Source organism: Eurosta solidaginis, chromosome 4, assembly GCF_040869045.1.
Source record: "Eurosta solidaginis isolate ZX-2024a chromosome 4, ASM4086904v1, whole genome shotgun sequence".
In the NCBI taxonomy this organism is placed as follows: Eukaryota; Metazoa; Arthropoda; class Insecta; order Diptera; family Tephritidae; genus Eurosta; species Eurosta solidaginis.
The window spans coordinates 231334339-231359410 of record NC_090322.1 but is presented as its reverse complement, the minus strand read 5'-3'; the positions used below and the strand labels follow the sequence as shown (position 1 = coordinate 231359410).

The 25072-nt window shown below is 35.4% G+C and overlaps 1 protein-coding gene across 3 annotated transcripts in view; it reads left to right on the top strand.

Annotated features, from left to right (window-relative positions):
- Positions 1-25072, top strand: part of shakB (shaking B) — an 840660-nt gene that overhangs the window by 602480 nt on the left and 213108 nt on the right. For 2 of the 3 annotated variants that reach the window (XM_067785020.1, XM_067785019.1), the window contains one exon: positions 12381-12531. In XM_067785020.1, coding sequence (XP_067641121.1) covers positions 12481-12531 — 51 coding nt within the window. In that variant the 5' untranslated portion in view covers positions 12381-12480. Of the gene's footprint in view, positions 1-12380; positions 12532-25072 lie in introns of those variants that run through there. The other variant, XM_067785027.1, reaches the window with a different exon arrangement.

Sequence of the window (25072 nt, the reverse complement as noted above, 5' to 3'; positions counted from 1 at the left end):
ATAATCTGTATTCCGGAAACAAAGCACATGCAACAAAATATGCGCATCACAAACGATGAAGAAATTATCTGTCCGTCCAAAAAAATATATATGTTAAAGACATTTCTGCATTGCTTAGTTTCTTAGAAAATCTAAATTCCTTAGGGTAACACACTGGATATATCACGCATGGCATTGTTTTTTTTCTTGAAAAAATGTTAACTTCATATTGCACTCTTTAATTCTAAGTTTTAAAAAAGATCATCTACCGCTCTTTTTATAGTCATTTTGTTAATCAGTGGAAATTATTTTGTGAAAAGAACACACAAACCCACGGGAAAACTGATAAGAACCAACAGGGTATCACTATTTTTAGAAAAGAAAACTCCATCATGTTGAATGCGGATTTAAGGGCTATTGTGAACAAAATCGAGCTATTTTCTGACATTCAATTTCTAAAATTAATATTTCATTATTTTTGTTTTTGAATATCCTTCTCAGCTTGCTAGTTGCTTCGAAATAGTCATTTTTTTCATAGTTTAATGAAAAAGAAAGCATACTTTAAGGATGTCTGATGTAACCATACTAGGATTCAAAGGAATTTTAATAAGCTTTTGTTGGTTGGTACGGAGCAAATCGTACGCATTTTTTCAATTCACGAACTTTAATCAAAATAAGATTAGGTTGGGTTATGAGGGCGCTCGTAGAATTTTTCTCCCATTTCCACTCGGAGACATTTGTGTCCATTGTGACTTTCCTCAGTGAATGCCAGGTGGCGGCATATTCGTCAAACGATTAATTTGCTTCCTCTGATGAACCTAATAGGAGGGAAAGACCAACTTTCACAACCTCTGCCAGACGGTCCAAAACTGTGCGCGAAGAAATCTGAGTGATTTTGTTTGCAGTCCTGGTAATCGCCAGAGAAAGTTATAAATAAAGTCCTATTGATCCTAATTTTGGCAGCCTCTTCAAAGGTAGCTACCAAGGTATACGCCGCCGTCGGTGAATTGATGGAATTGTGCAATGACCTGTGATGACACACGTAAGTATTCTCACTGCAGATTTGTTAAGCATGAGAAATGAGCTAGTCGCTTTCTTATACAATATGGCTTATTCTTGCGACCTCGCAATTATCGCGGTTGGTCTACGGTAAGTCCGTTGCCCTTATCTAAAAATTCCTCAACTTTCCTCAGGAAAAAACCCAGCGGTGGTATTACGAAGCCTCTATTATATCCATCTCGGAACCCTTTTCTGGCCTTATCATCTTTTACTTTATTCACTTCAATATTTACGTGCCTTATGGATGTCAGCAATTCTTGATAACCCTTTTAATATGCCTCGAAGGCGGCATGGCATAGACGTCCACCTGGAAGACCTTGCTTTAGTCAGCAAGTCCGTATGATTGATTTACCTGCGGATGCCTTGAGTATTCTAGCTTCAGGGCCCCTTTTCATTTTTGAGTCATCAATGTACATGTAATGACCTTAACTTTATCTAGGCCTTCCTCCTTTATCTGTGTTGAAGAATATCTTATGTTTTTTTACCTGGAAGTCAAAAGCCGTCGTGATGTGGTCGATTTCGCACGTTCGGTCAATTGTGATTCCGTTTAATCGATTAGATTTATAGTTACGATTTTTCGAACTTGTTCGAGAAGAGATTTCTCGCGAGTCTCTGCTTCTCGCAAGAGCTCGAATATCGAAATGCTCGTAAGGCTCGCTTCGCGACATTCAACTTAATCGATGCGTTTGCTATTTTTGGTAGAGTATACAATTTCTTCTGCAGCACAAGCCAAAAATTGAAAAGACCAATAGTTAAAATCTTCGAAATTCATAGAATTTTGGCAGCAAAGTGACTGAATTGAATGACAAGAAACTCGAGAGCATTACGAGAGTTTCGAGATTCGAGAAGCTCGCGAAAAACCAAGTTCTCGTTTTCTCGAAAAAAAAAAATCGGAATATTATGAGCAAAACTAAGGCGAATTCAGTACCAGGTGTTTTTATCCTAACAGCTGATTGCTTCTTCTTAATAATTATCCATAAAACGCCTTATACAATAATGTGTCAGTTAATCTAAATCAACGAAAATAGTCTTTGGTCCTGACATTCTTCTGCACGGCGAATTGGTTGAATTCGTTTTGCCACCACTGGTATAGATTCCCCTTGAGCAAAACTATAATGTAAATATATTTTGTGTGAAGTATCTTTGGAAAGACAATATAATCAACAAAACAATAACAAGTAAAAACAAAAACAGAGTGTGTAAATACTTTTAATATAGCGCCTAAATTGGATGTCGCGAAGCTCGCGAGATTAACGAACATTTCCAGATACGAAAGTCTCGCGAGAAACCGACTTGTCGATCTATCGGGTCCCGAAACTCTCGTTTGTGTTCGAGAAAAAATCGTATGCTCGTTAGATTATCTTAAGCGTAGAGCCCCTTTAGGGGTCAATCCCTGCACAAGGTTTAGTAAAATAGCAAAAAAAAATTTTAGTAATTTAAATTTTAATTTAATTCAAATTAGGCTATTTGATGAAATTAAAATTCTGAACTTTTTCTGCTATCTAAAATACGAGAATAAACAAATTGTTTTTAAGGAAACCTTGAGCCGTGCTTATTATGTTTTTTTTTTTTTTCGCATGGCTGGGTATCCGGGTAACACAAGGCAGTTCATAGAGTATACAACACTTGGGGAAAACCAATTTGCCTTAGTCATATTAAAAATAAGTGTCCTGAGTGTTAAGATTTGAAAACGTATAACCTTTTTCATGTTATTTATTAATTTAAAATGTAATCACTTATTATTTATGTGAGAACTACTAGTGGTACCATGGTATCCCAGTCATGAGAACTAGTAATAAAAAACTAATTTATTAAAAAAATCATCTTTATAAAATTATATTTGAAAAAATTTTCTCTCCTTTTTGTAGAAAACTTATTCCCATAGCATGCCACAAAATTTTAACTAATTTCTATTTGTAGATTATGTAAAAATGGCTTTTGAATATGCAAAAAGTGCCCGGGTACCCATCTATGAACAAGACGGTTAAGCTGCTACACACTTTAAATTATATTTCCTTGGTTTGTTTGGGTTTGGTATGCATACAAAATATTGGCATCGAAAATTAATAATGTGAGCAGTTTACGACTTTCCGTGGACTTTTTCAACCTTTTTTTTCGACCCAGTCTAATGTATATGCAAATTAATGTTCATTTTAGTCGTTGTCTATATTGCTCTAATATATAAATAGATTACTTACAAAGACAAATATTTCTTCTGCAGGACAGTGAACTCACGGTAATTGTTTTGTAATTTACAGTTCATCCTTTCACTGTCACTCAAGTGTAAAATTATTTCTACAAATATTTTACGTTTGAATAACAAATTAACTGACTATACTACACACATACCGTTACACTTAAGGTGCGCCTACAAGGAATATACACATACATAATGTTGTTGTTAGCTTAAACAGCGAAATTGGAATGAAGACATGCGTTATTTGTGCACAAATGTCACATTGAGGAATTTGTATGTCAGTGAGAATATCCTTGCATGTGACTTAGTACCAAATCCGTTAACAAAATGGTATGTAGGAAATTTGCTCATATAACTCAAGTGCCACTTAAAATGTTTAATGTAGATAAAAACTACTAAAAGTACATACAATTACGATAAATTGTAACCGAGCTTTGGAAAATGGACTATTCCGAAGTTATAAAGTCAACGAGAGGTGCTAGCATTTTATGATATTATAAATGCACAAAAAAAATTTTTTCTGGAAACTTCAATTTAAACGTCGTCTTAAGTGCCATGAAATTCACTCACTTTTGACAGTAGTAAAAATTTAAATGTAATTTTCTGCTGTATTTTGTGCCCAAATAGTCATATGCTTCTATTCTTATTCTATCTCTTGCTCTATCTTAGACCTTTTCACTAAGCGCCCAACAAATTTTTAGTAATGATCACAAAGACACTTATTCTTCTTAACCGGAAATACTGCACCATAAGTCTCTATTACCTTCACATAAAGAAGGCACAAGCATAGGTATTTAGATGAGAGAAGTGTCTGCTTATGTGTGCGTGTGATAAATTTAGTGCGGTAATAAAAGTGGAAATTAAATTTAACCCACAAATACCTTTCTGATTAATATGAAGAAATGTGAATGCACACATGTAAGTGCTTTGCACATTTGTGTGTGTGTAAATATGTGTACATATGTGTATACATGTATCCGTTTAAACTTAAGCATAAACTTATCTTGACTTAAGCATTAAACGTATGAAATGCAATGAAAGCCAATGGTATTACAATATCTAGTGCAAAAGCTGAGTAAAATTTGAGTGCGTTTGTGGTTGTGCTTGTGCACAAAAACCATATATAATTTATCTGTATGCTAACATGGACATATGTACATACATTAGAGCGGGTCAAATTTTTTGCCCATCAGGAGTATAGCCAAAACGTAATCTACAGACGATTCTAAGAAAAATTGCTGAATACATCATAGCTCTAAGTCCAATTTCGAGGTGCCCACTTTAGCAAAAGAGATATTTTGCATTTTAATGTAGGGTTTGTCCAAAAAATCTTCGTAACTTCTGATAGAATAATAGGAAAAATATCATAATGGGCTTACTTGAACGGTATTTTATTTTAAAATCTATATTAATATCTATAGTGTTTTTGAATTTTGGTAGAGATATCAGGCTTAAATTGTGAGAAATTAGCCTAAAATGAACTTTTAACTACTATATTATCATTTTTAACAAATTTCTTATGGAAAAAATTTTTTTTCTGTGCAGCTAAAATAAGATCAGAATATTTTCAACAACTTTCAAACAGACAGTTTTCTTTTTTCGAATTCGTTTTAGTAGAAATATTATCACAAATATTAAGGACTACCTTTATATAAATGGCCCAAAAAATGTGCCTTCTATTTTCCTTTAATACAGACAAAATGTTGATGAATTTTGACTAAAAAACTAACAATAGCTCTAGTAAAAGAATTTTGGGATTTAAAGCTATAAAGGTGGAGCGCAATCTTTCAATTTAAGGCAAACCATGTACTTGGGAATAACTAATTGATTATTAAAAATTTAAGCACGCGCTCTACCTTTATAATTTTAAATCCCAAATTTATTTTACAAGAGCTCATGTTAAAGTTTTTTAGTCAAAATGCATTACAAAGGTAGTCCTTAAAATTTTTTGTCATCTTTTTATTTTCACTTTTTTAGTGCTGGCTACAAAAAGGCATTTGAAATTTTGGGTTCTGAACCACGGCCCAAGTTTCAAGTCTCTAGCTCACCGGGAAGTTTCTTAAAATCCATTGTAAGGTTCCCCTCGGGTTTCAATGATTTTCAGTTATCTTGACTAGCGCGCCACCTAGCGGGAATTTGTTTTCTATAAGTTGTGTTGTCACTAGGCCTCTAACTAAGTGCCAAGTTTAAAGTCTTTAGGTAACCGGGAAGTTAGTTAAAAATGGATTGAAATATTCCCGAATCAAAATTAATTCTCTTAATATCTCGATCCATGCGCCACCTTGCGAAATTTTTTTGATCAAATATTGTGCAACCGCCGAGTTCTGACTAAAGGCCCAAGTTTCAGGTCTCTAGCTCACCGGAAAGTTTCTTAAAAATGGATCGCAAGATTGCCCACGTTTTTAAAGGATTTGCAGTCATCTTGACTAGCACGTCACCTAGCGGAACTTTGTTTTCTATAAGTTGTATTGTCATCAGACCTCTAAATGAGTGCCAAGTTTCAAGTTTCTTGGTAACCTGTAAGTTAGTTAAATATGGATTGAAAATTCGCAAATTAGAATTTGTTTTATTACCATCTCGATACGCGTGCGCCACCTAGCGATTTTTTTTTTTTTTTTATCAAATGTTGCATTGTCACCGGGTTCTGACCCACGGCCCAAGTTTCAGGTCTCTAGCGCACCGGGAAGTTACTTAAAAATCGATCGCAATATTCCCTGCGTTTTTTCAGGGGTTTTCATTTATCTCTATTCGTCTGCCGCCTGGCGGCATTTTTTTTTTTCACGAATTGTAGTGCCACCGACTCGCAAACTATGTGCTAAGTTACAAGTTTTTAGGTAAACGGGAAGTTAGATACAAATCGATTGAAAAATTCTCAAATCAATATTAATTTTCTTAATATCTCGATCCATGCGCCACCTAGCGAAGTTTTTTTATAAAATGTTGCATTGTCACCGGGTTCTGACCCACGGCTCAAGCTTCATATCTCCAGCTCACCGGGAAGATACTTAAAAATCGATTGCAAAATTCCCCTCGTTTTTCAAGGACTTGTAGTTATCTCACTTAGCGCGCCACCTAGGGGGACTTTGTTTCCTATAGGTTGTATTGTCACCAAGCCTCGAACTGTGTACTAAGTTTCAAGTCTCTAGGTCACCGGAAAGTTAGTTAAAAATGGATTGAAAGATTCCAAAGTCAAAACTAATTTCCTTAATATCTCGATCCAGGCGCCACCTAGCGAAATTTTTTTGACCAAATATTGCATTGTCACCGGTTTCTGACCCACGGCCCAAGTTTCAGGTCTCTAGCTCACCTGGAAGTTACTTAAAAATCGATCGCAAGATTCCCTGCGTTTTTTCAGGGATTTTCGTTTATCTCCATTCGTCTGCCACCTAGCGGCATTTTCTTTTCCACGAATTTTAGTGCCATCGACTTGCCAACTATGTGCTAAGTTTGAAGTCTCTGGATCTCCGAGAAGTTGGTTAAAAGTCGATCGCAAAATTCCCATTTTAAAATTAATTTTCTGTATATCTCGATCCGTGCGCAACCTAGCTGATGTTTTTTTCACTTGCATTGTAATGTCTCCCAGATCTGAACTATGCTGTAAGTATCAAGTGTCTAGCTCAACGAGAAGTTACCGAAAAAGGCTTTTCCGTGGGTTAAAAATTCGTATGGAAATGAGGGGACAAACATGAAAGCGACTTAATAAAAAGGTATACTTATATAATAATATAAAATAAAAAAAGAAAAACCATCTGAATGAAAGTTGTTGGAAATGTTCTGAACTTATTTTAGCTGTAAAGAAAAAAATTTTTTCCATAAGAAATTTGTTAAAAATGATAATATATTACTTAAAAGTTCATTTAAGGCTGATTTCCCATAATTTAAGCCTGATATCTCTACCAAAATTCAAAAACACTATATATATTAATATAGATTCTGAAATGTTCATAAAATATCTTTAAGATAAGCCCAATATGATAATTTTTCTGTAATTCTATCAAAAGCTATGAAGATTTTTTGGCCAAACCCTACACTCAAATGCAAAGTATCTATTTTGCAAATCGGACTTAGAGCTATGGTGTCTTCAGCAATTTTTCTTAGAATCATCTGTAGATTACGTTTTTGCTATACTCCAGATGGGAAAAAATCCATCCATACAATTTGACCCGCTCTAACATACATATATCTTAAAATAAGTATATACCAGCACTTGTAGAAAGATTAACGACCCTAACGCGACATGTTCTTTTAATATCATTTTTTACCCCGCTCGTTTGTGTTTAATTGCATTTTATGGCATATTTAAAATGCATCAATACATACGTACTTATATATTTTAGTGCATATGCTGATATTTAAGCAAATTAAAATAAACACATGGCGCGATATTAACTCTGAGGAGACTTAAGCTGAGTTTGTCTCCAATTTGAGTGCTGCTACCTCTAAATTTTTCTAAAAATAGCGTTGCGGATCTACTTTTTGTAAGCGACACAAGGCAGGTGAATTTTTGCTGAAAATTAAGGAAAATTACTTGACAACAAACCGGGTTAATTGCGAAGTCTCAAGGTCTTGATGGCCGTGTTTTGATAGGAAAGGAAATAGTTTCCTTATTAGCATAAACAAATCTGCAGTGAGAGCACTTGAGCAATATGCTAATTCGTCGATGCTCCGACGGTGGTCATTATCAAAAAAACTTCCTCGTCAGAAACTGTCATTATGGAGAGAAAGAAAATTCGATGTAACACTTTATCTGATGATGTCCAGAGCTTAAAGCAAGACGATTCAGGTTTCCTGGCGCGTGGCCATTAATTGGCTATTAAGCGTCTAAGCGATTTTTTGCGTTTTGTAACAAATGACGAAAATATGGAGAGTATCGCGATATTAAGCATGCTGATTCCGCGTCGGTTGCTTTTATTTGTTAACTTGGTGATATATTTTGTAATTTTCGCTTATTTATTATCGATATCATCTTAAATCATAAAATTTTTCTCTTTAGAAAATTTGTATTTAAGATACTTGAGATGAGACTGAATTACTGAATTAAGCTATTAATCTAGCTCTCTGTAGCTCTGCACTAGATATGTGAATTCTTATACCTGTTATAGCCGCGGCAACCCTCGCCTATACACGCCATATGCCATTTTAACATTGTCCTGCCACACATAGCACACTAAAGACCTTGAAAAATATCAGACTTAAGGATAAATTTTTTTTCAAAATCGCTGACATTGTAAACTATATGCTTTGAGGAATATGCACGGAAGCGGTTTGATAATTCGCATGATGTCAATGGCATTGGAAAGCGCTTGAGGAATTGGGTATATTGCCGCAGCTAGAATAACACGGTATCGATAAGACCATTAAGTTTAGTAAAATTTCCCAGTTGATTTTATCGCAAAAACTAAATATAAATTTACACAGCTTTAAATTTAATAAACTCTATATGATTTTGCATAATGAAAAGCATCAATCTCCTACCGCACCCACATTCAGCAACCATTCCCTCCCTCCCACATAGCGTTTATTTAAATCACAAAGAGCATGTAAATGCATTTGATTTAATGAGCGTGCGAAAGCCGAAGCACAAAATTAGCACCTACAAACAATTACGGATTTGTTGTTGTGGTCGTTTACAGCTCGTGTGAATTAACATTTTCGTAGTGCTCTGTTTTACGAAAGATGCAAAGGTATGTACGTTTGTCACTTACAGCCTGATTCTAATGTGGTAACAACTTTCTTCACCACGGCAACTTTCTTCATATGGTAACTTTTGTAACCTTTTGGTATTCTGCCCACGAAGGTAGCCGGATAATTGTTTACCCACTAAAATAGGTGGTAGCGTCGATGTAACCACACAAAAGCTGTTGTTTAGAAAAAGGCAATACTGAAACATAAAGAATTGTGTGCGCAAATAAGTAAACATAATAGTAAAAAAGTGTTGCCTCTTGCTATACATATTTGTTTCCATGTACTTTCACAGTATATGTTACAATATAGCTATGTAAAAACGTATGTATGTATGCACATATGTATATACACATCGTCCCGTTTATTCGTTAACATCGTATCTACGAGTGACACATTTTCGGTAAAGCCATGGCGGAATCACACACGGTGGCAGCATGGTGACATACCTACAAACATAAATAAAAATTCCATGTACTTCGTTTTTGTAAATTCGATGGACAAATGTCAAAATCGTACTGCGCCGGAAGTTGATGTATCAAATTAAATAAAAAATTTTATATTCAGCTATCCCGTGCTGTCACCTTGTATCGTTCCGCCATGGGTAAAGCGAAGAAAACCAACTTTTAAATTTCACCACTGACGCTGGTGAGTTTTTCGGTGATGACAGCGTTAACACTTTGGCCAGAATCACGAATAAAATAACTGGTAACGATTTTCGGTTACATAATGTTCTGGGTACTATTTTACCGGTAACGCTAAGAATCGGGCCGTTAATGAAAACAAAGTGGGTAGAAACACACACCTACACATACACAGATATTCACAAATTTGGAAAGCATTCATTAAAAGGATTTTTTATACAAATGTGAGTCCACAATGGACGCACGCAAAAAAAAAAATAAAGAATTAATGTAAGTTTTCGTGCGCTTGCAGCATAAGTAATTCGTTAATTATTGTATTCATGCTTTCCCATTTACAAGTTGTACTTTTATTTAATTAATAAAACATGCGGACTAATAGAGAACAGCAAGTTGAAGTTGAGATTTAAAGATAATCTCCATTAGAGTTGATTGCTTTTTTCAAAAAGCTTATTTAATGTTCAAGTTTTACTACTCTCTCACCGCTTCATAGTGCAAAGCGTATTTACCTAACGTAGCGAGAGTGTTAAATAAACAACAGCAAACCAATGACGCATGGTCATTGCAGTATTTCTGTTCACTTCTCAATATATGGCATATTTAAAGCTATTTTTAACTTTAATTTATTAAATATTGCAAAACCCTACACACGTTGTACTACCCCAAATTTTGCTTATATGCATCACTTTTTTAAAAGTTTTCACCTCATAGTACCCCTCCCGTTTTTCTACTTTCTTTTATTCGTTTTTCAGTCCTCCTTGCTCTCTCTACATACATCTATTTCTCCATCTCCGTCTTTTTCTCTCCCTTTCACCCCTTTTCACTCTCTCTCTCTCTTTCTGTCCCCATTTATCTCTAGCTCCATCTCTTACTCCCTCCCCCGTCGCCTCTCGTCTAAATCTATCCCTTGCTGAGTTTTTCATACTTCTCTCGGTATTCCTTTATCTCATTTCATGTTACAAATTTTTTAGATAAGGTTAGGTAAGGTTGCACGGGCTGGTCCGTGAAGACCTCATATAGAATGAATGAGTTTTAGTGATATATAATCTTTCTTTTACGACAACACTGATAGATCTTATCACAAATCAGGACATATGTTAGAAATAACTCTTGCCAAATTTGAAGTTTTCTGGGACCTACGTTACTTGCAGCTTCTAGATCTGATAGATGTGCCACTCTTTATAGCTGAAAACTTAGACCTGCGAGCACAGGGCACGAGTACAAACCATGCTCGATTGTTTTCTTCTTCATCACGCACATCCTACATCTGATATCACTGCCCAGGTGTAATTAAAAAGCCTGTAAAGCCGGAAATCAGTGTGCAGGCAATGGGTATGAAGTTATTTACGAGTAATTTGTCCGTCTAAGGTTGTAAGACCTATACATGGTCTTCGACACTTTACAGCACCGCGCTTGGTTCGACAATTTTCCCGCTTGGTCGATCATGTGCCTTCTCTTAATCTCGCCCAATCTCATTGGTATAACTGCGGATTAAGCTTCGAGGAATGCGCACTTAGCGTCCTCGTCCGCTTTTTCATACACCTTGTATGCTGATTCCTCTCCCGAATCTTTCCTAACACTCTAACACATTAAAATGTTATGCTATGCGATATTGTCTTAGTTGCTGCTTAGATGTCAATATAAAGTTGACCCGCCTGCACTTTAAGTTTTTTGCTTTCAGTTCTTCTACTGCTTCGGTTAAGGCTACTACTTCCGCCTAAAAAAAAGTACAGTAATCTGGCAGCTTGTAAGATCAATTTCTCTCCAGATTACCACAGGTAGCAGGTATGGACTAAAGTTGTCTGTTCGTTCAGTAATTGATAACCCTATACCAATATGGACTTATGATTTGCGTTTAAGTTTGCCCGAGGTACTAAGCCTCGTTTCAGCTGTGAACGCTATGTACTCCGCCACCAGCTCTTGAGGTTGAATGTGCCGAATGGTATTCAGTGCAACTATTGAGGTTGTTTTCTGGGCTCCCATAATGCTAAGCACTGATAGTTTGCATAACTCCTCAAATCTTTTGAGATAGATACTTTCCTGTGGGGCTGTCTGCAAAACAATGACTCTATGGTATAGGATGGGCTAGACAATCGCTGTGAATATCCAATTAGAGAGAGATGACGAGAGATCCCTTGTACACCACAACAATATTTTACATGCACAAAGTGTCGTCGATGGCTTCTATACGCTCTCCTTCATATTGGGCTTCCACGGCAACCTGCTATGTAGAATGATTGCTAGAGATTTTGTGCAAGGTTTCTTCTGCAGGTTTACCCCTACCATGATAGGCCTAGTTCAATTCGGGTTTTTGCACTTCTTAACAAACAAGACCATATCTGTCTTCTCCGAATTGGCGGTCAACATGACATTAGATGCCCTAGTATGTATATCCCAAAGCACCCTATCCATCAAAGAGCTAATTATTGAAAGACTTTAATATGACAACTGCCACGTCATCTGCATACGCCTTAAGTTTGAAGGGTCACTCGTCTAACCGCGTGACCAGTTGGTTGATAGCTAGCGTTTAGCGCATTGCGGTGCGCCCCTGTCGACTACTTTCGTGGTCTCACACAATCACCATTGTATGGTAAATTTACTGCAATTCGACATGCAGCCGATCCATGTAGTTATAGCTGAATGTACTTCAATGTAATTAAGACCATCCATTGAATACCCCGTAAATGTCTAATAGACTCCTAAGGTATGTTGGAGGAGGAGTTGTTTGAATTTATGTATCTTAGAAATTACCATTTTAATCTTCACTTAATCTTATGAGCCCAACCAACAGCTAAATAACATTATTTTTTTTTATCTTACAGATTATCACGTAAGCTCAAGCCGCATATAGTTGCCGACACTGTTAAACAATATATCAGTCGGGCGCAACGCACTACCAAAGGTACAGAGCAGCAGCCTAACATGGAGTTTTTACGTGGTGTTTATGCGTTTATGCAAGTGAGTAGATCATCGGTGAGTGTCGCTATTTCCACTTAACAAACTTACTAATCCATAAAATCTTCTTTTTCTTTTGTGAATTGCATATGATTTGCTCTCTATCAAAAAATCAAAAAAAAAAAAAAAAATTTGAACAAATCAATCAATATCTCATAATCTCAATCAATATACGTATCTTTTTTTAAACATTTTTTTAATTATCTATCTTCATACATATAACCTAAAAATATATTGCTGTTGACAAAAATTTTAAAAAAATATATATACACAAAAATTAAATTTTTTTATTTAACAACAACAATAATATAACTACGGATAAAAAAAAACTTAATTCATGTATTTACATATGCGCAAATCTTATTACAAATCGTTCAATGAGCGAGTGAAAGAGAAAGCAATATAGAAAAATAAATAAATACAAAAATAGTTTGAACGGCGAATTCATGAAAGTATTACTATGTATTCGTGTGAAACGTTAAACAAGCTAAGTAAAACATATAATAAGTAAGTTTATTATAAATAAGTAAATTCTGAATATTTGGAGTTACACAAAAATAATATATTTTTATAAGTACATTCCTTTTGTACTCCTACTATAAACAGAAAAAAAGCTAAGTTAAGCTTTAATTTGCCTTTATGCACATAGGTAATTATTTTCACAAGATTTAATGATATTCGTTAAAAACAGTTATGCCAGGCATTTTAAAGGCATAACTTTGCGGATTTAAGTATTGTCGCTACTGACACGAGTTGACGCGAATGCGTTGTACTGCCTATGAAAATTTCGGAACTCTTAAAAACACGTGCCGTTTCATTTGGTGGCATAGATTAACATAGCATCAGTACTGCTTAGCCCTTTTATGTAGAATACCTACGCTTTACCTTAAATCTCTTTGAAGGTTATCGCGCCTTGCATGTAGAAAGCAGGGCTTTTGGATGAAGAATATCTCCAAACCTTCTTAAAAAATGTCTTATATAGAACATCTCATGCTGGCTTGGCATGGTGAAGGCTCGCCAGAAGGTGTTTAAAATGTCTTCATTTTTGTGTACCTACTAGGAAAAGGGACACTACTTGCGATATTTCGACGGTTAGCTTCCTTCCATGCACTATATTTGCCCAACATAACGATTTATTCAGCCGTTTGTCTGTCGCCCTACGCCTCACCTTCCATCACCCTGGAGTTCACATGAAGTGTTTTCCTTACTGGGCAGTTACGGGGGACTCCACTCTACATCTTTGTCCTCCATATTCCATCCTCCTTATTAAAATAAGATATTGAGTCGTTCATCTTGGACGCACGATCACCTGCCCGATAAAGCAGCTCAACTGTTCAGTATTAAATATGGGGAAAGAATCGTTCGCCACAGCAGCGACCTTTACTGTGGTAAGGCCATCAATATTTCCTGAGTTGGAATACAGCCGAATATATCCCCTGACTGCAAATCGTCCGATAGGCATGATCCGCATAGCATTCTGGATTAGGGGGTTTTCAGTTCTTATTCACCGACATCCCGCCGCCCTCCTGTGAGGCTAAACGGCGTAGATTCCGGCCCTAAGCTACTCAGCCTCATAGTCGGGCAAGGTACCTACGCTAGTTAAGGACAGTTTCATTCTACTAGGTTGTCAATTTATACAGTGAGGCCTCTTATTTTCGCACAATCAGGGCAACTGGTTTTGGATAACTTCCGGTAATTCGCAAAGGAATCATAGAATACGATATTCTCCTTTTTTGGAGGCAAAAAAGTGTTTCTTATAATTCCATCATCAATCACACTGCCAATTTGAAGGGCATATAAACAGGGTTTTCTGCTAGAAGATTAAGGCAAAATATGTTTATCAACTTGCATTTAAATCGCCTAAAAATTTCGAATCAGCAAAAGTTATTGAGATAGTTCCTATGAGCTTTGTGCAGTTGCAGTACGTTTTCATGTTTTGTAAAAACTTGTACACACATCTTGCTCTGTATATCTTCATTGTTGTTTAGCTGCTTACTGGCAGTTCTACCCTCTGTTATTGTTGTTGTATTAATGATAAAGACGTTTGCCGAAGTATCTGAAACACCATTAAGGTACTAACTTGACCATGTCTGGAACGATTAATATGACCGCATTTAACCTTCCAGCCCTTCCACCCTCTAGTTCCAGGAGGATCCTCGCCCGCTTAATATGTGTATGATACATATATTCGTAACAGGATTCGCCTAGCTTAGGTGAGATTGACAATTGGGTTGCAGAAGCTTTGAAGCTATAAAGCTTTGTATTGCGCTTATCAACCCCTTGAATCCCTCTTCAAGTATCTAGATTCTAGAGTTCCTGCGAGGCCTATCTCTTTCACTTTAACAGCAACATTACCTTTGATGCTATGCTGTCCAAAATAATTGGCGTGAGTTTTTTGTAGCACGTTTAGCAATACTATGGCGGAGCGATACAAGGTGGCAGCATGGTGATATAAATAAAAATTTCATGTATTTTTTTTTTTGTAAATTCGATAGACAAATGTCAAAATCGTACTGCGCCGGAAGTTGGTGTATCAAATCAAATAAAAAAAAAGCTGTCCCATGCTGCACCTTGTATCGTTCTGCCATGAGCAATACGATGCGAAAGACGATCTCATTAAAACGATAATAGCCGACTCGTGCCTAATCTCTGTATTCTCTTACACAAACAGTTGCTGTTGAAGTGGAAGCAAATAATCAAAAACAAAGTAAGAAAACAAACGTGACAACTGCTTTCGGTTAGTTGACGAATAACGTAAAGCTAGACGATAACCGACAACGTGAGATTCAGAGTAACGTTCGTAGACACTATCGCCAACGCAGGTATCGTTGGTTAAGCGTCTCGTTTTCCAAAGAGTTAGAGTAAGAAGAAATATTAATTAATCAAAACTGCAGCATAGTTTTATGCGTATGAGAGGCCACCTACACAGATGCCTATGTACATGTATTAGAATTTCTTACTTACTTATTTGGCGCTTAACCGTTTAAACGGTTATGGCCGTCCAACAAGGCACGCCAGTTGCTTCTTCGCTCTGCCAACTGACGCCAATTGGTGACATCAAAGGAGTTTAAATCGTTTTCACCCTGGCCTTTCCAAGCGGAGCGGGGGCCGCCCTCTTCCATTACTTGCATAGGCGGGTTCCGATAGAAACCGTTTTTTAGCCATGTATCAGGATAGCACTATCTTCATTCATTGTTTATAAAAGGAATTAAAAAATCTACTACAAATACGAATAATTGTGAATATTACATCACAGTGAAACATATTGACATATTTATAACAGTAGTTAAACACTTAATTTTTAGCTATGTTTTCTGTAAACATGTAGCTAAAATAAAAATTAAAAATAATTAAAAGTTATGCCTTTAATTGCAAAATTAAAACAAACAATAAAAGAGTAAGTGAAAACGCAGAAGCTTGGATATATCGAGAGGAAAAAAAAACGACAGAATAAGAAAATATTACTTCCGAGCGAGTGAGCGAGCGAACGTACAAATAATAAGAACGGAAAGCAAGAAAAAACATTAAACTATGTTGATAAAAAAATACGCTTGAATCAAGCAAGTATCAAGAGAAAATAGGATATGAAATAAGAAATTGCTCTTTTTACACAATCCACAGCACCGCTACATTCATAATGAAATTAAGAAGCAAACATTAATCAAGCAGATCTTTCTGTTATGAAACATAAGAAAGAGCAGAGGAATGAGTAAATTCACTGACTCGTGTAGGCGAACGAATTCAACGTTACGAAACTAAAAAAGAAAAAAAATTACAAACAACATCAACTTTAAAAGAAATTAAAGCAATGCATACTATCAGGCAACAAACTTTAGTGTTAATAATAAGATTTTTTTTTCTTACTACGAAGCAAATTTGTAGTGCTAACATCTACAGTAAGTTGGGAAAATAATTTGCAAAAAAAAAAAAAAATTCATCCAAAAGATAAGAAAGAGCATCCACGAAAATAAAATTTAACATGTGGAAAGAGTTGCAGGAATATATTCTGAATTTTGTGTTATTCTTTTCTTTCATAAAGAAAACATTTTTACATCATTTCAATTAATTTTCCTGAATTTTTTTGCTCATCATTCCGCTTTTCTTTTTAACGCGTTTCATTTTCTAGAGTTTTTATATGCAAAGTTTTTGTTTTTTTAATACTACGCTCTTTGAAGAGCTTATTTAGTTTTTTTGTCACTACGGTAACGGCATTGTTTATTTTTCATTTCGGTCTGCATTTTGTTGCATTTAACCCTTAGCTTCTTAGATGTGTATCTGGAGCACAACTTTGTTATAACGGGTAATAAAAAATGTAAACGACAAAGCGTGATATTTTGTAACAGTTTCAAATCAAAGCATTAAAACATTTAAAATATTTTTTTTATTTTTAAAGTTTGAAAATGAAAGCTCAAAAGCCAGAGTTGGGCATAGAAATTCCATTCAAAAACTTGCGCGCTCGCTAAAAATTTGGTGAAGGTGAATAAATCTAGTGCTAAATATTCAATGAAATCTTTACCGTCCGCCATTTCTCGATAATTTTTAGTCAGGTCGATAGCAAATCTGACCGATTTATAAATTAAATGAGGTAAAATGGTGTTACATTTAAATGACAGTTCTTGATTGGGGAAAAAGGGTCCTGAGTCGCTCAGGCTGTCGAGGGAAGGTGCATGCCTCCAAAAAGCCGTCAACAGCTTTTGACACAGTCAACAAACGAGGACCCGTTTATCTGATTGCTCGCAAAGTATTAGTTCAATTTAGGAACTATTTAGAGGTAACGTTCGATAACTCTAAGGTACAAACCCGCAACAAATCATCAAAACGCATGTCGGCGCCACTTGGGAAAAAATAAACAAACGCTAATAACAACTAAAAAAGCAATTATCAGACCCCTCATGTGCTGCGCGTAGCTGATCTGTACGCCTGGTCTGTCACGGTTTGTTCTCCTATGACCCCCGAAGTTTCATCTACATAGCGATGCAAAAGAGCTCATAATACAAGAGCATGACAAAATGCCGAACAGAAAATTTTTGCTAATTGTCACAAACCTGGATACCATAGCAAACAACTGCTTCATCTAGCACCGTCTCAAAGGAGGATAAGGAAACAGCTACCTTTTTATTATGAGTTTTGACATTTGCCAATTCAGCCGTTTGACAGATTCGGTATACATCATTGCCAGGTCGCGCCCAGCGAACCCTGTTATCGACATACACTATCCAACCCTTGCAGAATAAGATAGCAGACTACCAAGGGAGATACGACGAGTCACTATGGCCCAACTTCGTTCTGGAAACTGTAGCAGGTAAAACTCCTATTTGTCCAGAATCAACCCAGACATATGTAATCTATATTATACATGCAATGTCTAGTACCCACATGACACCAACCACATTTTTAATTGTAATGTGAAACCGACATTTCTAACAGTAAAATATCTATGCTCCACCCTTGTCTTCTTTTGATTTCCCCAAACGGATTGAGATGTCTTCCAAAGATTCATCGAGTGCTGCACCCTCTATGCCACCTAATTTGCCTTTAAGTTACCTTCTACCCCTATAAATGGGAATCTAGTAAAGATGTATGGTACGGCCTAATCGAAGTCGCTCCTTTGTATTCTAGGACACTTTTTGAAGAAGTATTGTGCGACATTATTATCTTAATTGCCGCCAGATTGTCAATATAACTATTGAAGCGGCTGCAGCTTATCCACGGGTCCTCAAGAATTCCTGGTGCTTAATTCACCGCACCAAATTCCGCCTGAAAAACACTGCAGTAATCTGGCAGCATGTAGAGTCTATTTATTTCTGGATTGACACAATAATTAGAAGACCCGACCCCTTCCGTTAATTTGGAACAATCGGTATACACGTACATAGGATGTTCTGCCATTTGCGCAACCCTGCGCCAAACATCTCGTTCTACTTTGGTCCCAACATATTCATCAGCATAAGGGGCTCGTCTGTCGAAACGCCTAAACAATTGGTTGATGACCAGCGTTGTTGATAAAATCATAATATATCTATTAATGTCACATTAAAGACCATTCGAGCGGTTCTTCAACTCCTCAGAGTTTAATCGGGCAAAGAATGTTTTTTTTTTTTGTTTTTATAGTCTTTTGACTAAAATTGTGTTGAAACGGTCCCGTCGTTGTTCCTTATTCAATCCTGAATTAATCCCGAACAAGAGATAATTTCCTTTCGAAATTTTTCACAAATTATTTGATATGCAATTGGCGCTGATGAAGGAGAGAAAAAGCTTCCACTATCTCTAAATTTTTAGTGATGTTATGCTTAATGAATGCTTAGTTTTAGATAAAATGTAATCATGCGCATCTAGTTAAGTTGTTAAGGGTTACTTATTATATATATATATATTTTTTTTTTGTTGTTACTGCATACTTTCGGTTTCTTCCCTTTTTTTTCGTTTTCTAAGTAAAAAGTTTACTAAATGAGTTAATTTTCTTTGCACAGTCATCGAAACTTTAACGTCGTCTGCGCATACTTTGTGTTGCAAAGGAATACTGCGTTTATTTATCTTCTTAACATCAAATCGTCCTGCATACTACAAAAACATTACTTTCACCAACATCAACCTTGTCATCGTTAGCTATTGCGTCAACATCTATCAGCGTACCGCAGTAACTCAAGCCAACTTTTCTCTTTTGTCTCATTTCCTAGCAACAACATTTCCTCCCCTCCTTATGCGCATCATAATCATCACTTTCTCACAATTTAATATCTTTATACTTATCACCACCATTTACGTGTCCTTGTATTTTTTATCGATTCTTCTTTAATTAACTGCTCATTAAGTTTCCTTTGTGTGTGTGTGTGTGTCCACCGTATGTTGCCACACACAATTTCTCGCTCTCTCACTACAATTCTACACTGTTTCTTTTGTGTTAAGCTAATTTAAATAAATAAATCCTCTTACAATCGTTTTAATTCACTTCAAATCAGTGGTGCACAACGCCGGAAGAGCTTTGAGTTCAAACGCAGCTTTTTTTTGTGGTAGTGAGTGCTAACGTGGAGAATGTTCGGGAACAGAATTCACGTATGAGATGTTGACCGGCCAAAGTACAAGCTAAAACAGAGTGCATGGTTGCTTTACTGAATCGCTGTCACTGCGCTCCCGCGACATGTAGGTGAACACCGAAGAGTTTTCCGAAGCTCACGAGTGCACCACTGCTTCAAACTAATTACAGTATATAATAGCGCCAAGCCACATCACTACAAAGGTACTATGCAGCCTCTCTTTTTCTTTTAATGCAGTTTCTATTATCTTTATACTATGCGTGGATTTATTCTTGCTAATTAGCTATAACCATACTGTAAATATATATATGCAAATATATGTGGATGTGTATTCCACTTAATATATACAATTCCCTCTATTGTTCCTTCATCACTTTGCCTCTAATTTACGTAGCATATACATACTGCGTTTTTTTCAACTGATACGCTGTTGCGCGGAAGCCCACAATTCTAATAATACCTTTAAATGATGATAAGTACTACCCTCCATTTACATAAGCATATTGTTATTCGGTATATTACATGGATATGTCGGTATTATTATATATACATAAGGATAACCTTTGGTAGGTCGGTTGCTCTGCTGCCCGCATACCATCGACCCAATGCTAAGTAGCACACAAGGCGCCATTTTGATATATATTCTCCTCATACCAGGTGATGTTTTTTTAGTATGTCTAGTCGGTGTTCCGTTCAAAACCAGACTGTGAACTTGTTGATATCTTTTACAGAGAATTTGACTACTTTTTGAAGTTCAGACAGTGGTTTTTCTAAAAACAAGCTCTGATACTTTAATGTTTCAATGTCATATCATAAATCTTGTATAATCAAAAGTCATAAATTATTTTTTCAGCCATAATGTTTTCTTTTCCCTCCAAATAACAGTTTTGCCGTCCCGTATTCTATTTATAAAGCTCCGAATTTCGGTCTGTTGTAAGGAAGCTTCTGTATTTCAAAGATGTGTTAACCTTTTAATGTCAGCGCGAACTCCTGTAGTATTTCATTCTCCTTTGGGAATTGGTTCAGGAACCATATTTTGTATATCTGCTTCCTATATAACATCTCTCTACAGCGCTCATTAATGTTTTATAGTTCTTCCGGCATGTTTCGGGTATCGCCTGCAATATTTCCGCTGCCGGTTCCTTTAGTGCTACAAATAGTGCAGCAGTTGTGTCGTCTACATTTCAGCTATTGACTGCTGTGGTGTTCTGAAACTGTATCTTGCAGAACAGTCAAAGAATGGAGGCTACACCTTTGGATTACTCGCTGAAACATCTGGGCGATTTAGTTGTAACTCCTATATACATACTACCGTGGTGAATATCACCAATTCCGTTTTCAGATTTTGGACCTTCAATTCATTCAACTTGGCCATATTCTTATTGTCCCCTAAAACCACACAATTCCTCCTTTGACAACAGTTTTTGCGAGTTTAAGAAATTTCTCGATCATTCTGCACCTTCTCTTAATGTTTGAATTACTGAGCTTTCGAGCTCAAATATTCAATATATAAAATGCTTTTTATTTACAGCACTACTATGATAATAGAACTTTACAAAATATACTCGCGTACTTCACTCATAACGTTCTAAAATCAAACAAATTCACTATCACTTGGACTGGCCCGCTCTTATACTCTTTGTTGCCTTGTTCGCCTATTTCTCCCACGGTCTATAACTTTCGCATACAACCTTCTCGATTAGTTGCTTATTTACGTCTATCATTTACCGCATTTCATATTCGCTCTTGTGCTCTAGGAATTTGTGAGTAGGAGTGAGAAATGTCATACGCGCTCTTTATTTCTGTGTGTATGTATACGAAGCTCTTTGTTGTCTCATCTGCTTACATTGCTGTTGCATTTGTGCAACATTTTATTAATAGTCGCATAGTAACGTGTCAAAATTCCTTATATTCGCCACAATATTGTTTGTTTATATGATAGTCCATGAACTCGTCATATAAAATTGCTACGATTCCATTGTATTGTACTCTTTATCATGTGACTACCAACGCGTAAGATCATCGTCTCGTTGTTAACTTCCCTGCCTTGGCTAGCGTGTTGCGCTTACAAAGCTACGTAAGTGAATTATTTTGTATAAGTGTGCATAAGTACTTAACAAAGGATAAATAGATAATTAAGCATTCAAAGTGTGAAGCGCGGTAGATAAATAATGAAAGTGTTAATTTAACAGAGAACAATAACAATGACAACGTATTGTGTTTCATTTGTTATGGGTAATTATACCTTTCATGAAAATGAAATGGTATATTAATTTCGTCACGAAACCGCAAATTGTAAGTCATTAAAGGAAAATAGAGAGACCCACCATTTTGTATACCGAAATAATCAGGTTGAAGAGCTGAGTTGATTTAGCCATGTCCGTCTGTCCGTCTGTCTGTTTGTATGCAAACTAGTCCCACAATTTTTGAGATATCTTGATAAAATTTGGTGAGCGGGTGTATTTGGGTGTCCGATTAGACATTTGTCGGAACCGACCGGATCGGATCACTATAGCATATATACTCCATACAACCGATTTTTCAGAAAAAGAGGATTTTTGTAATATCGTACCCAATTTAACAGATTGAAGCTTCAAACTTCACCATATACTTTCGTATATTGCACATATTGTTGCCTGAAAAAATTTATGAGATCGGTCGTATATATAGTATATATCCCCCACAACCGATTGTTCAGATAAGGAACTTTTTTTTTAATTACTGCCCTATTTTAAGAGCTAGAGGCTTCAAATTTCAACGAATGCTTACGTATATAGCATATATTGTTGTCTAAATATCATAAAGATCGGTGGTATATATAGTATATATATGGTGGTATATATAGTATATATATATAGTATATATATATTTTCGCAAATTTTAGCCCCATTTTAACAGCTAGAAGCTTAAAATTTCACCGAAAACTTACGTATATAGCATATATTGTTGTCTGAAAAAATCATAGAGATAGGTTGTATATATAGTATATATCTCATACAACCGATTGTTCATATAAGAAACTTTTCGCAATTTCTACCCCATTTTAACAGCTATAAGCTTCAAATTTCACCGATTGCTTAAGTATATAGCATATATTGTTGTCTGAAAAAATCATAGAGATCGGTTTGTATATATAGTATATATCTCATACAACCGATTGTTCAGATAAGAAACTTTTCGCAATTTCTACCCCATTTTAACAGCTATAAGCTTCAAATTTCACTGATTGCTTACGTATATAGCGTATATTGTTGTCTGAAAAAATCATAGAGATCGGTTGTATATATAGTATATATCTCATACAACCGATTGTTCAGAGAAGAAACTTTTCGCAATTTCTACCCCATTTTAACAGTTATAAGCTTCAAATTTCACCGATTGCTTACGTATATAGTATGTATTGTTGTGTCAAAAAATCATAGAGATCGGTGATATATATAATATATATATGATGGTATATATAATATATATATATAGTATATATATATTTTTTTTACGATTTCGGCCCCATTTTAACAGCTAGAAGCTTCGAATTTCACCAAATGCTTACGTGTATAGCATATATTGATGTCTGAAAACATCATTGAGATCGGTAGTATACATAGTATATATCTCATACAACCGATTGTTCAGATAAGAAACTTTGCGCAGTTTCTGCCCCGTTTTAACAGCTAGAAGCTTCAAATTTCACAAAATGCTTACGTATATAGCATATATTGTTGTCTGAAAAAATCATAGAGATCGGTGGTATATATAGTATATATCCCATACAACCGATTGTTCAGATAAGAAACTTTGCGCAGTTTCTGCCCCGTTTTAACAGCTAGAAGCTTCAAATTTCACCATATGCTTACGTATATAGCATATATTGTTGTCTGAAAAAATCATAGAAATCGGTGGTATATATATTATATACCCCATATAAACTCTAATTTTTGCCCCCTTTTTACATCTAGAACCTTCAAAATTCATCAAATTTCATCAAATAGTTACGTTTACGTCATATATTGTTGAAATACGTGATTCGTGGTCATAGTTTTTACACGCAGACCACAAAAAACCTGAAACTTTGCATCCTCACACAAAGTACCTACCTCTTTTTTATTTTATATTTATCTTAAAAATCGTTAAGGTATGTAGATCTGTTCACTATATATTTCTTATCTTATACATCCGATTATTCGGAGATTACGAACGGGATAAGATTATTGTTCAGCCCCATTCATGAAAGGTATGAAGTCTTCGGCACAGCCGAAGACAGTCCCGTTCTTACTTGTTTGTTTTTGTATTATTGCCTATTTGCTTAAGCGCATATAAACAATACTTCTCTCTCTTTTTAACTATCTTTAACTTTATATTTCAGCCGTTTTCTATATAATTCATTTGGTATTGTAATTTTTTTCTTTTTTGTATTTCTTCTCAATGTATGCGTAAAATTGTAGCTGCCTTAAATGTTTGTTTGTATTTGGTGTTTTGTTTTTGATTTATGTAATTAGTGCGACTGCTGAATGTTATTTACTTAGTTTTTCTGTATTTAAGTATTTACTTACGTTTGCCTAAGTTTATCCTCTGTCTTCTTAATTGATTATGTGTTATATTTCGTTTTTATTGTAAAATATAGTTTTATTGAAATTTGGGATATGCCAATTTGTTGGAGATAAAATTTCTTGCGGTTATATTTGCATCCAAATGTCTATTTTTGGTGCAGTGATTTGACTTTTTGGTAAGCATTAGTTGGAAAAAGTTCTCAGTTTTTTGGTGATAATTATTAATATTTATCAAATAAGCATGTTTTATTGAGCTTAAATTAATTTAAGATTTAATAATCACATTTAACTTTTCTCAGAAAACATACATCCAGAAAAGTTCCAAAATAGTTCGCTTTGATATCAAAGTAATTTCGAAAAGTAAATGGCCACGAAATGTACACAAGCTTCTGCCCAATAATATTGGAACTATCGTTCAAGTAATTTCAAAACTTTTTCTTTCCAAATCAGAAATTGAATCAAAGTGGTTCTTTATTTAATTTTAAATTGAGTTTAATGTGTAGCTTTCATCGTTCTAAGAACAATGTTATATTACGCCTTTCAAAGGTTTGCGAAATATTTAATTGTAATAAATATTTGACTTTTAAGCTTATGGTTGAGCACATAAATCGATTATAAGATCTTCTAGTAATTTTGCGTTGCAGAAAACAATCTTCATTTGCAAAATCCGCTCTGCTTTTATTTAGTTCACAACTGTTTAACGGCTAAATATATAGGCTTTCAAAACCGACTCTTAATCAAGAAGAGACAGGTTTTTAGGGCTAGTGCCTAGCCTTTCATTTTTACATATCCTCTGAGGAATTGGATATTAACGATGTATTATATCTGGAAAATTTTCAATACAGTGGATGGACTTTATAAAAAATACGAAATAATAATGGCAATTCGTTAAGGATTTATCGCATATTGGTTGGTCCAAAAGAGAGATAACTGTTGTTTGATTTTTATTTTTAATTGGTTATTTTAAATTATATGTTC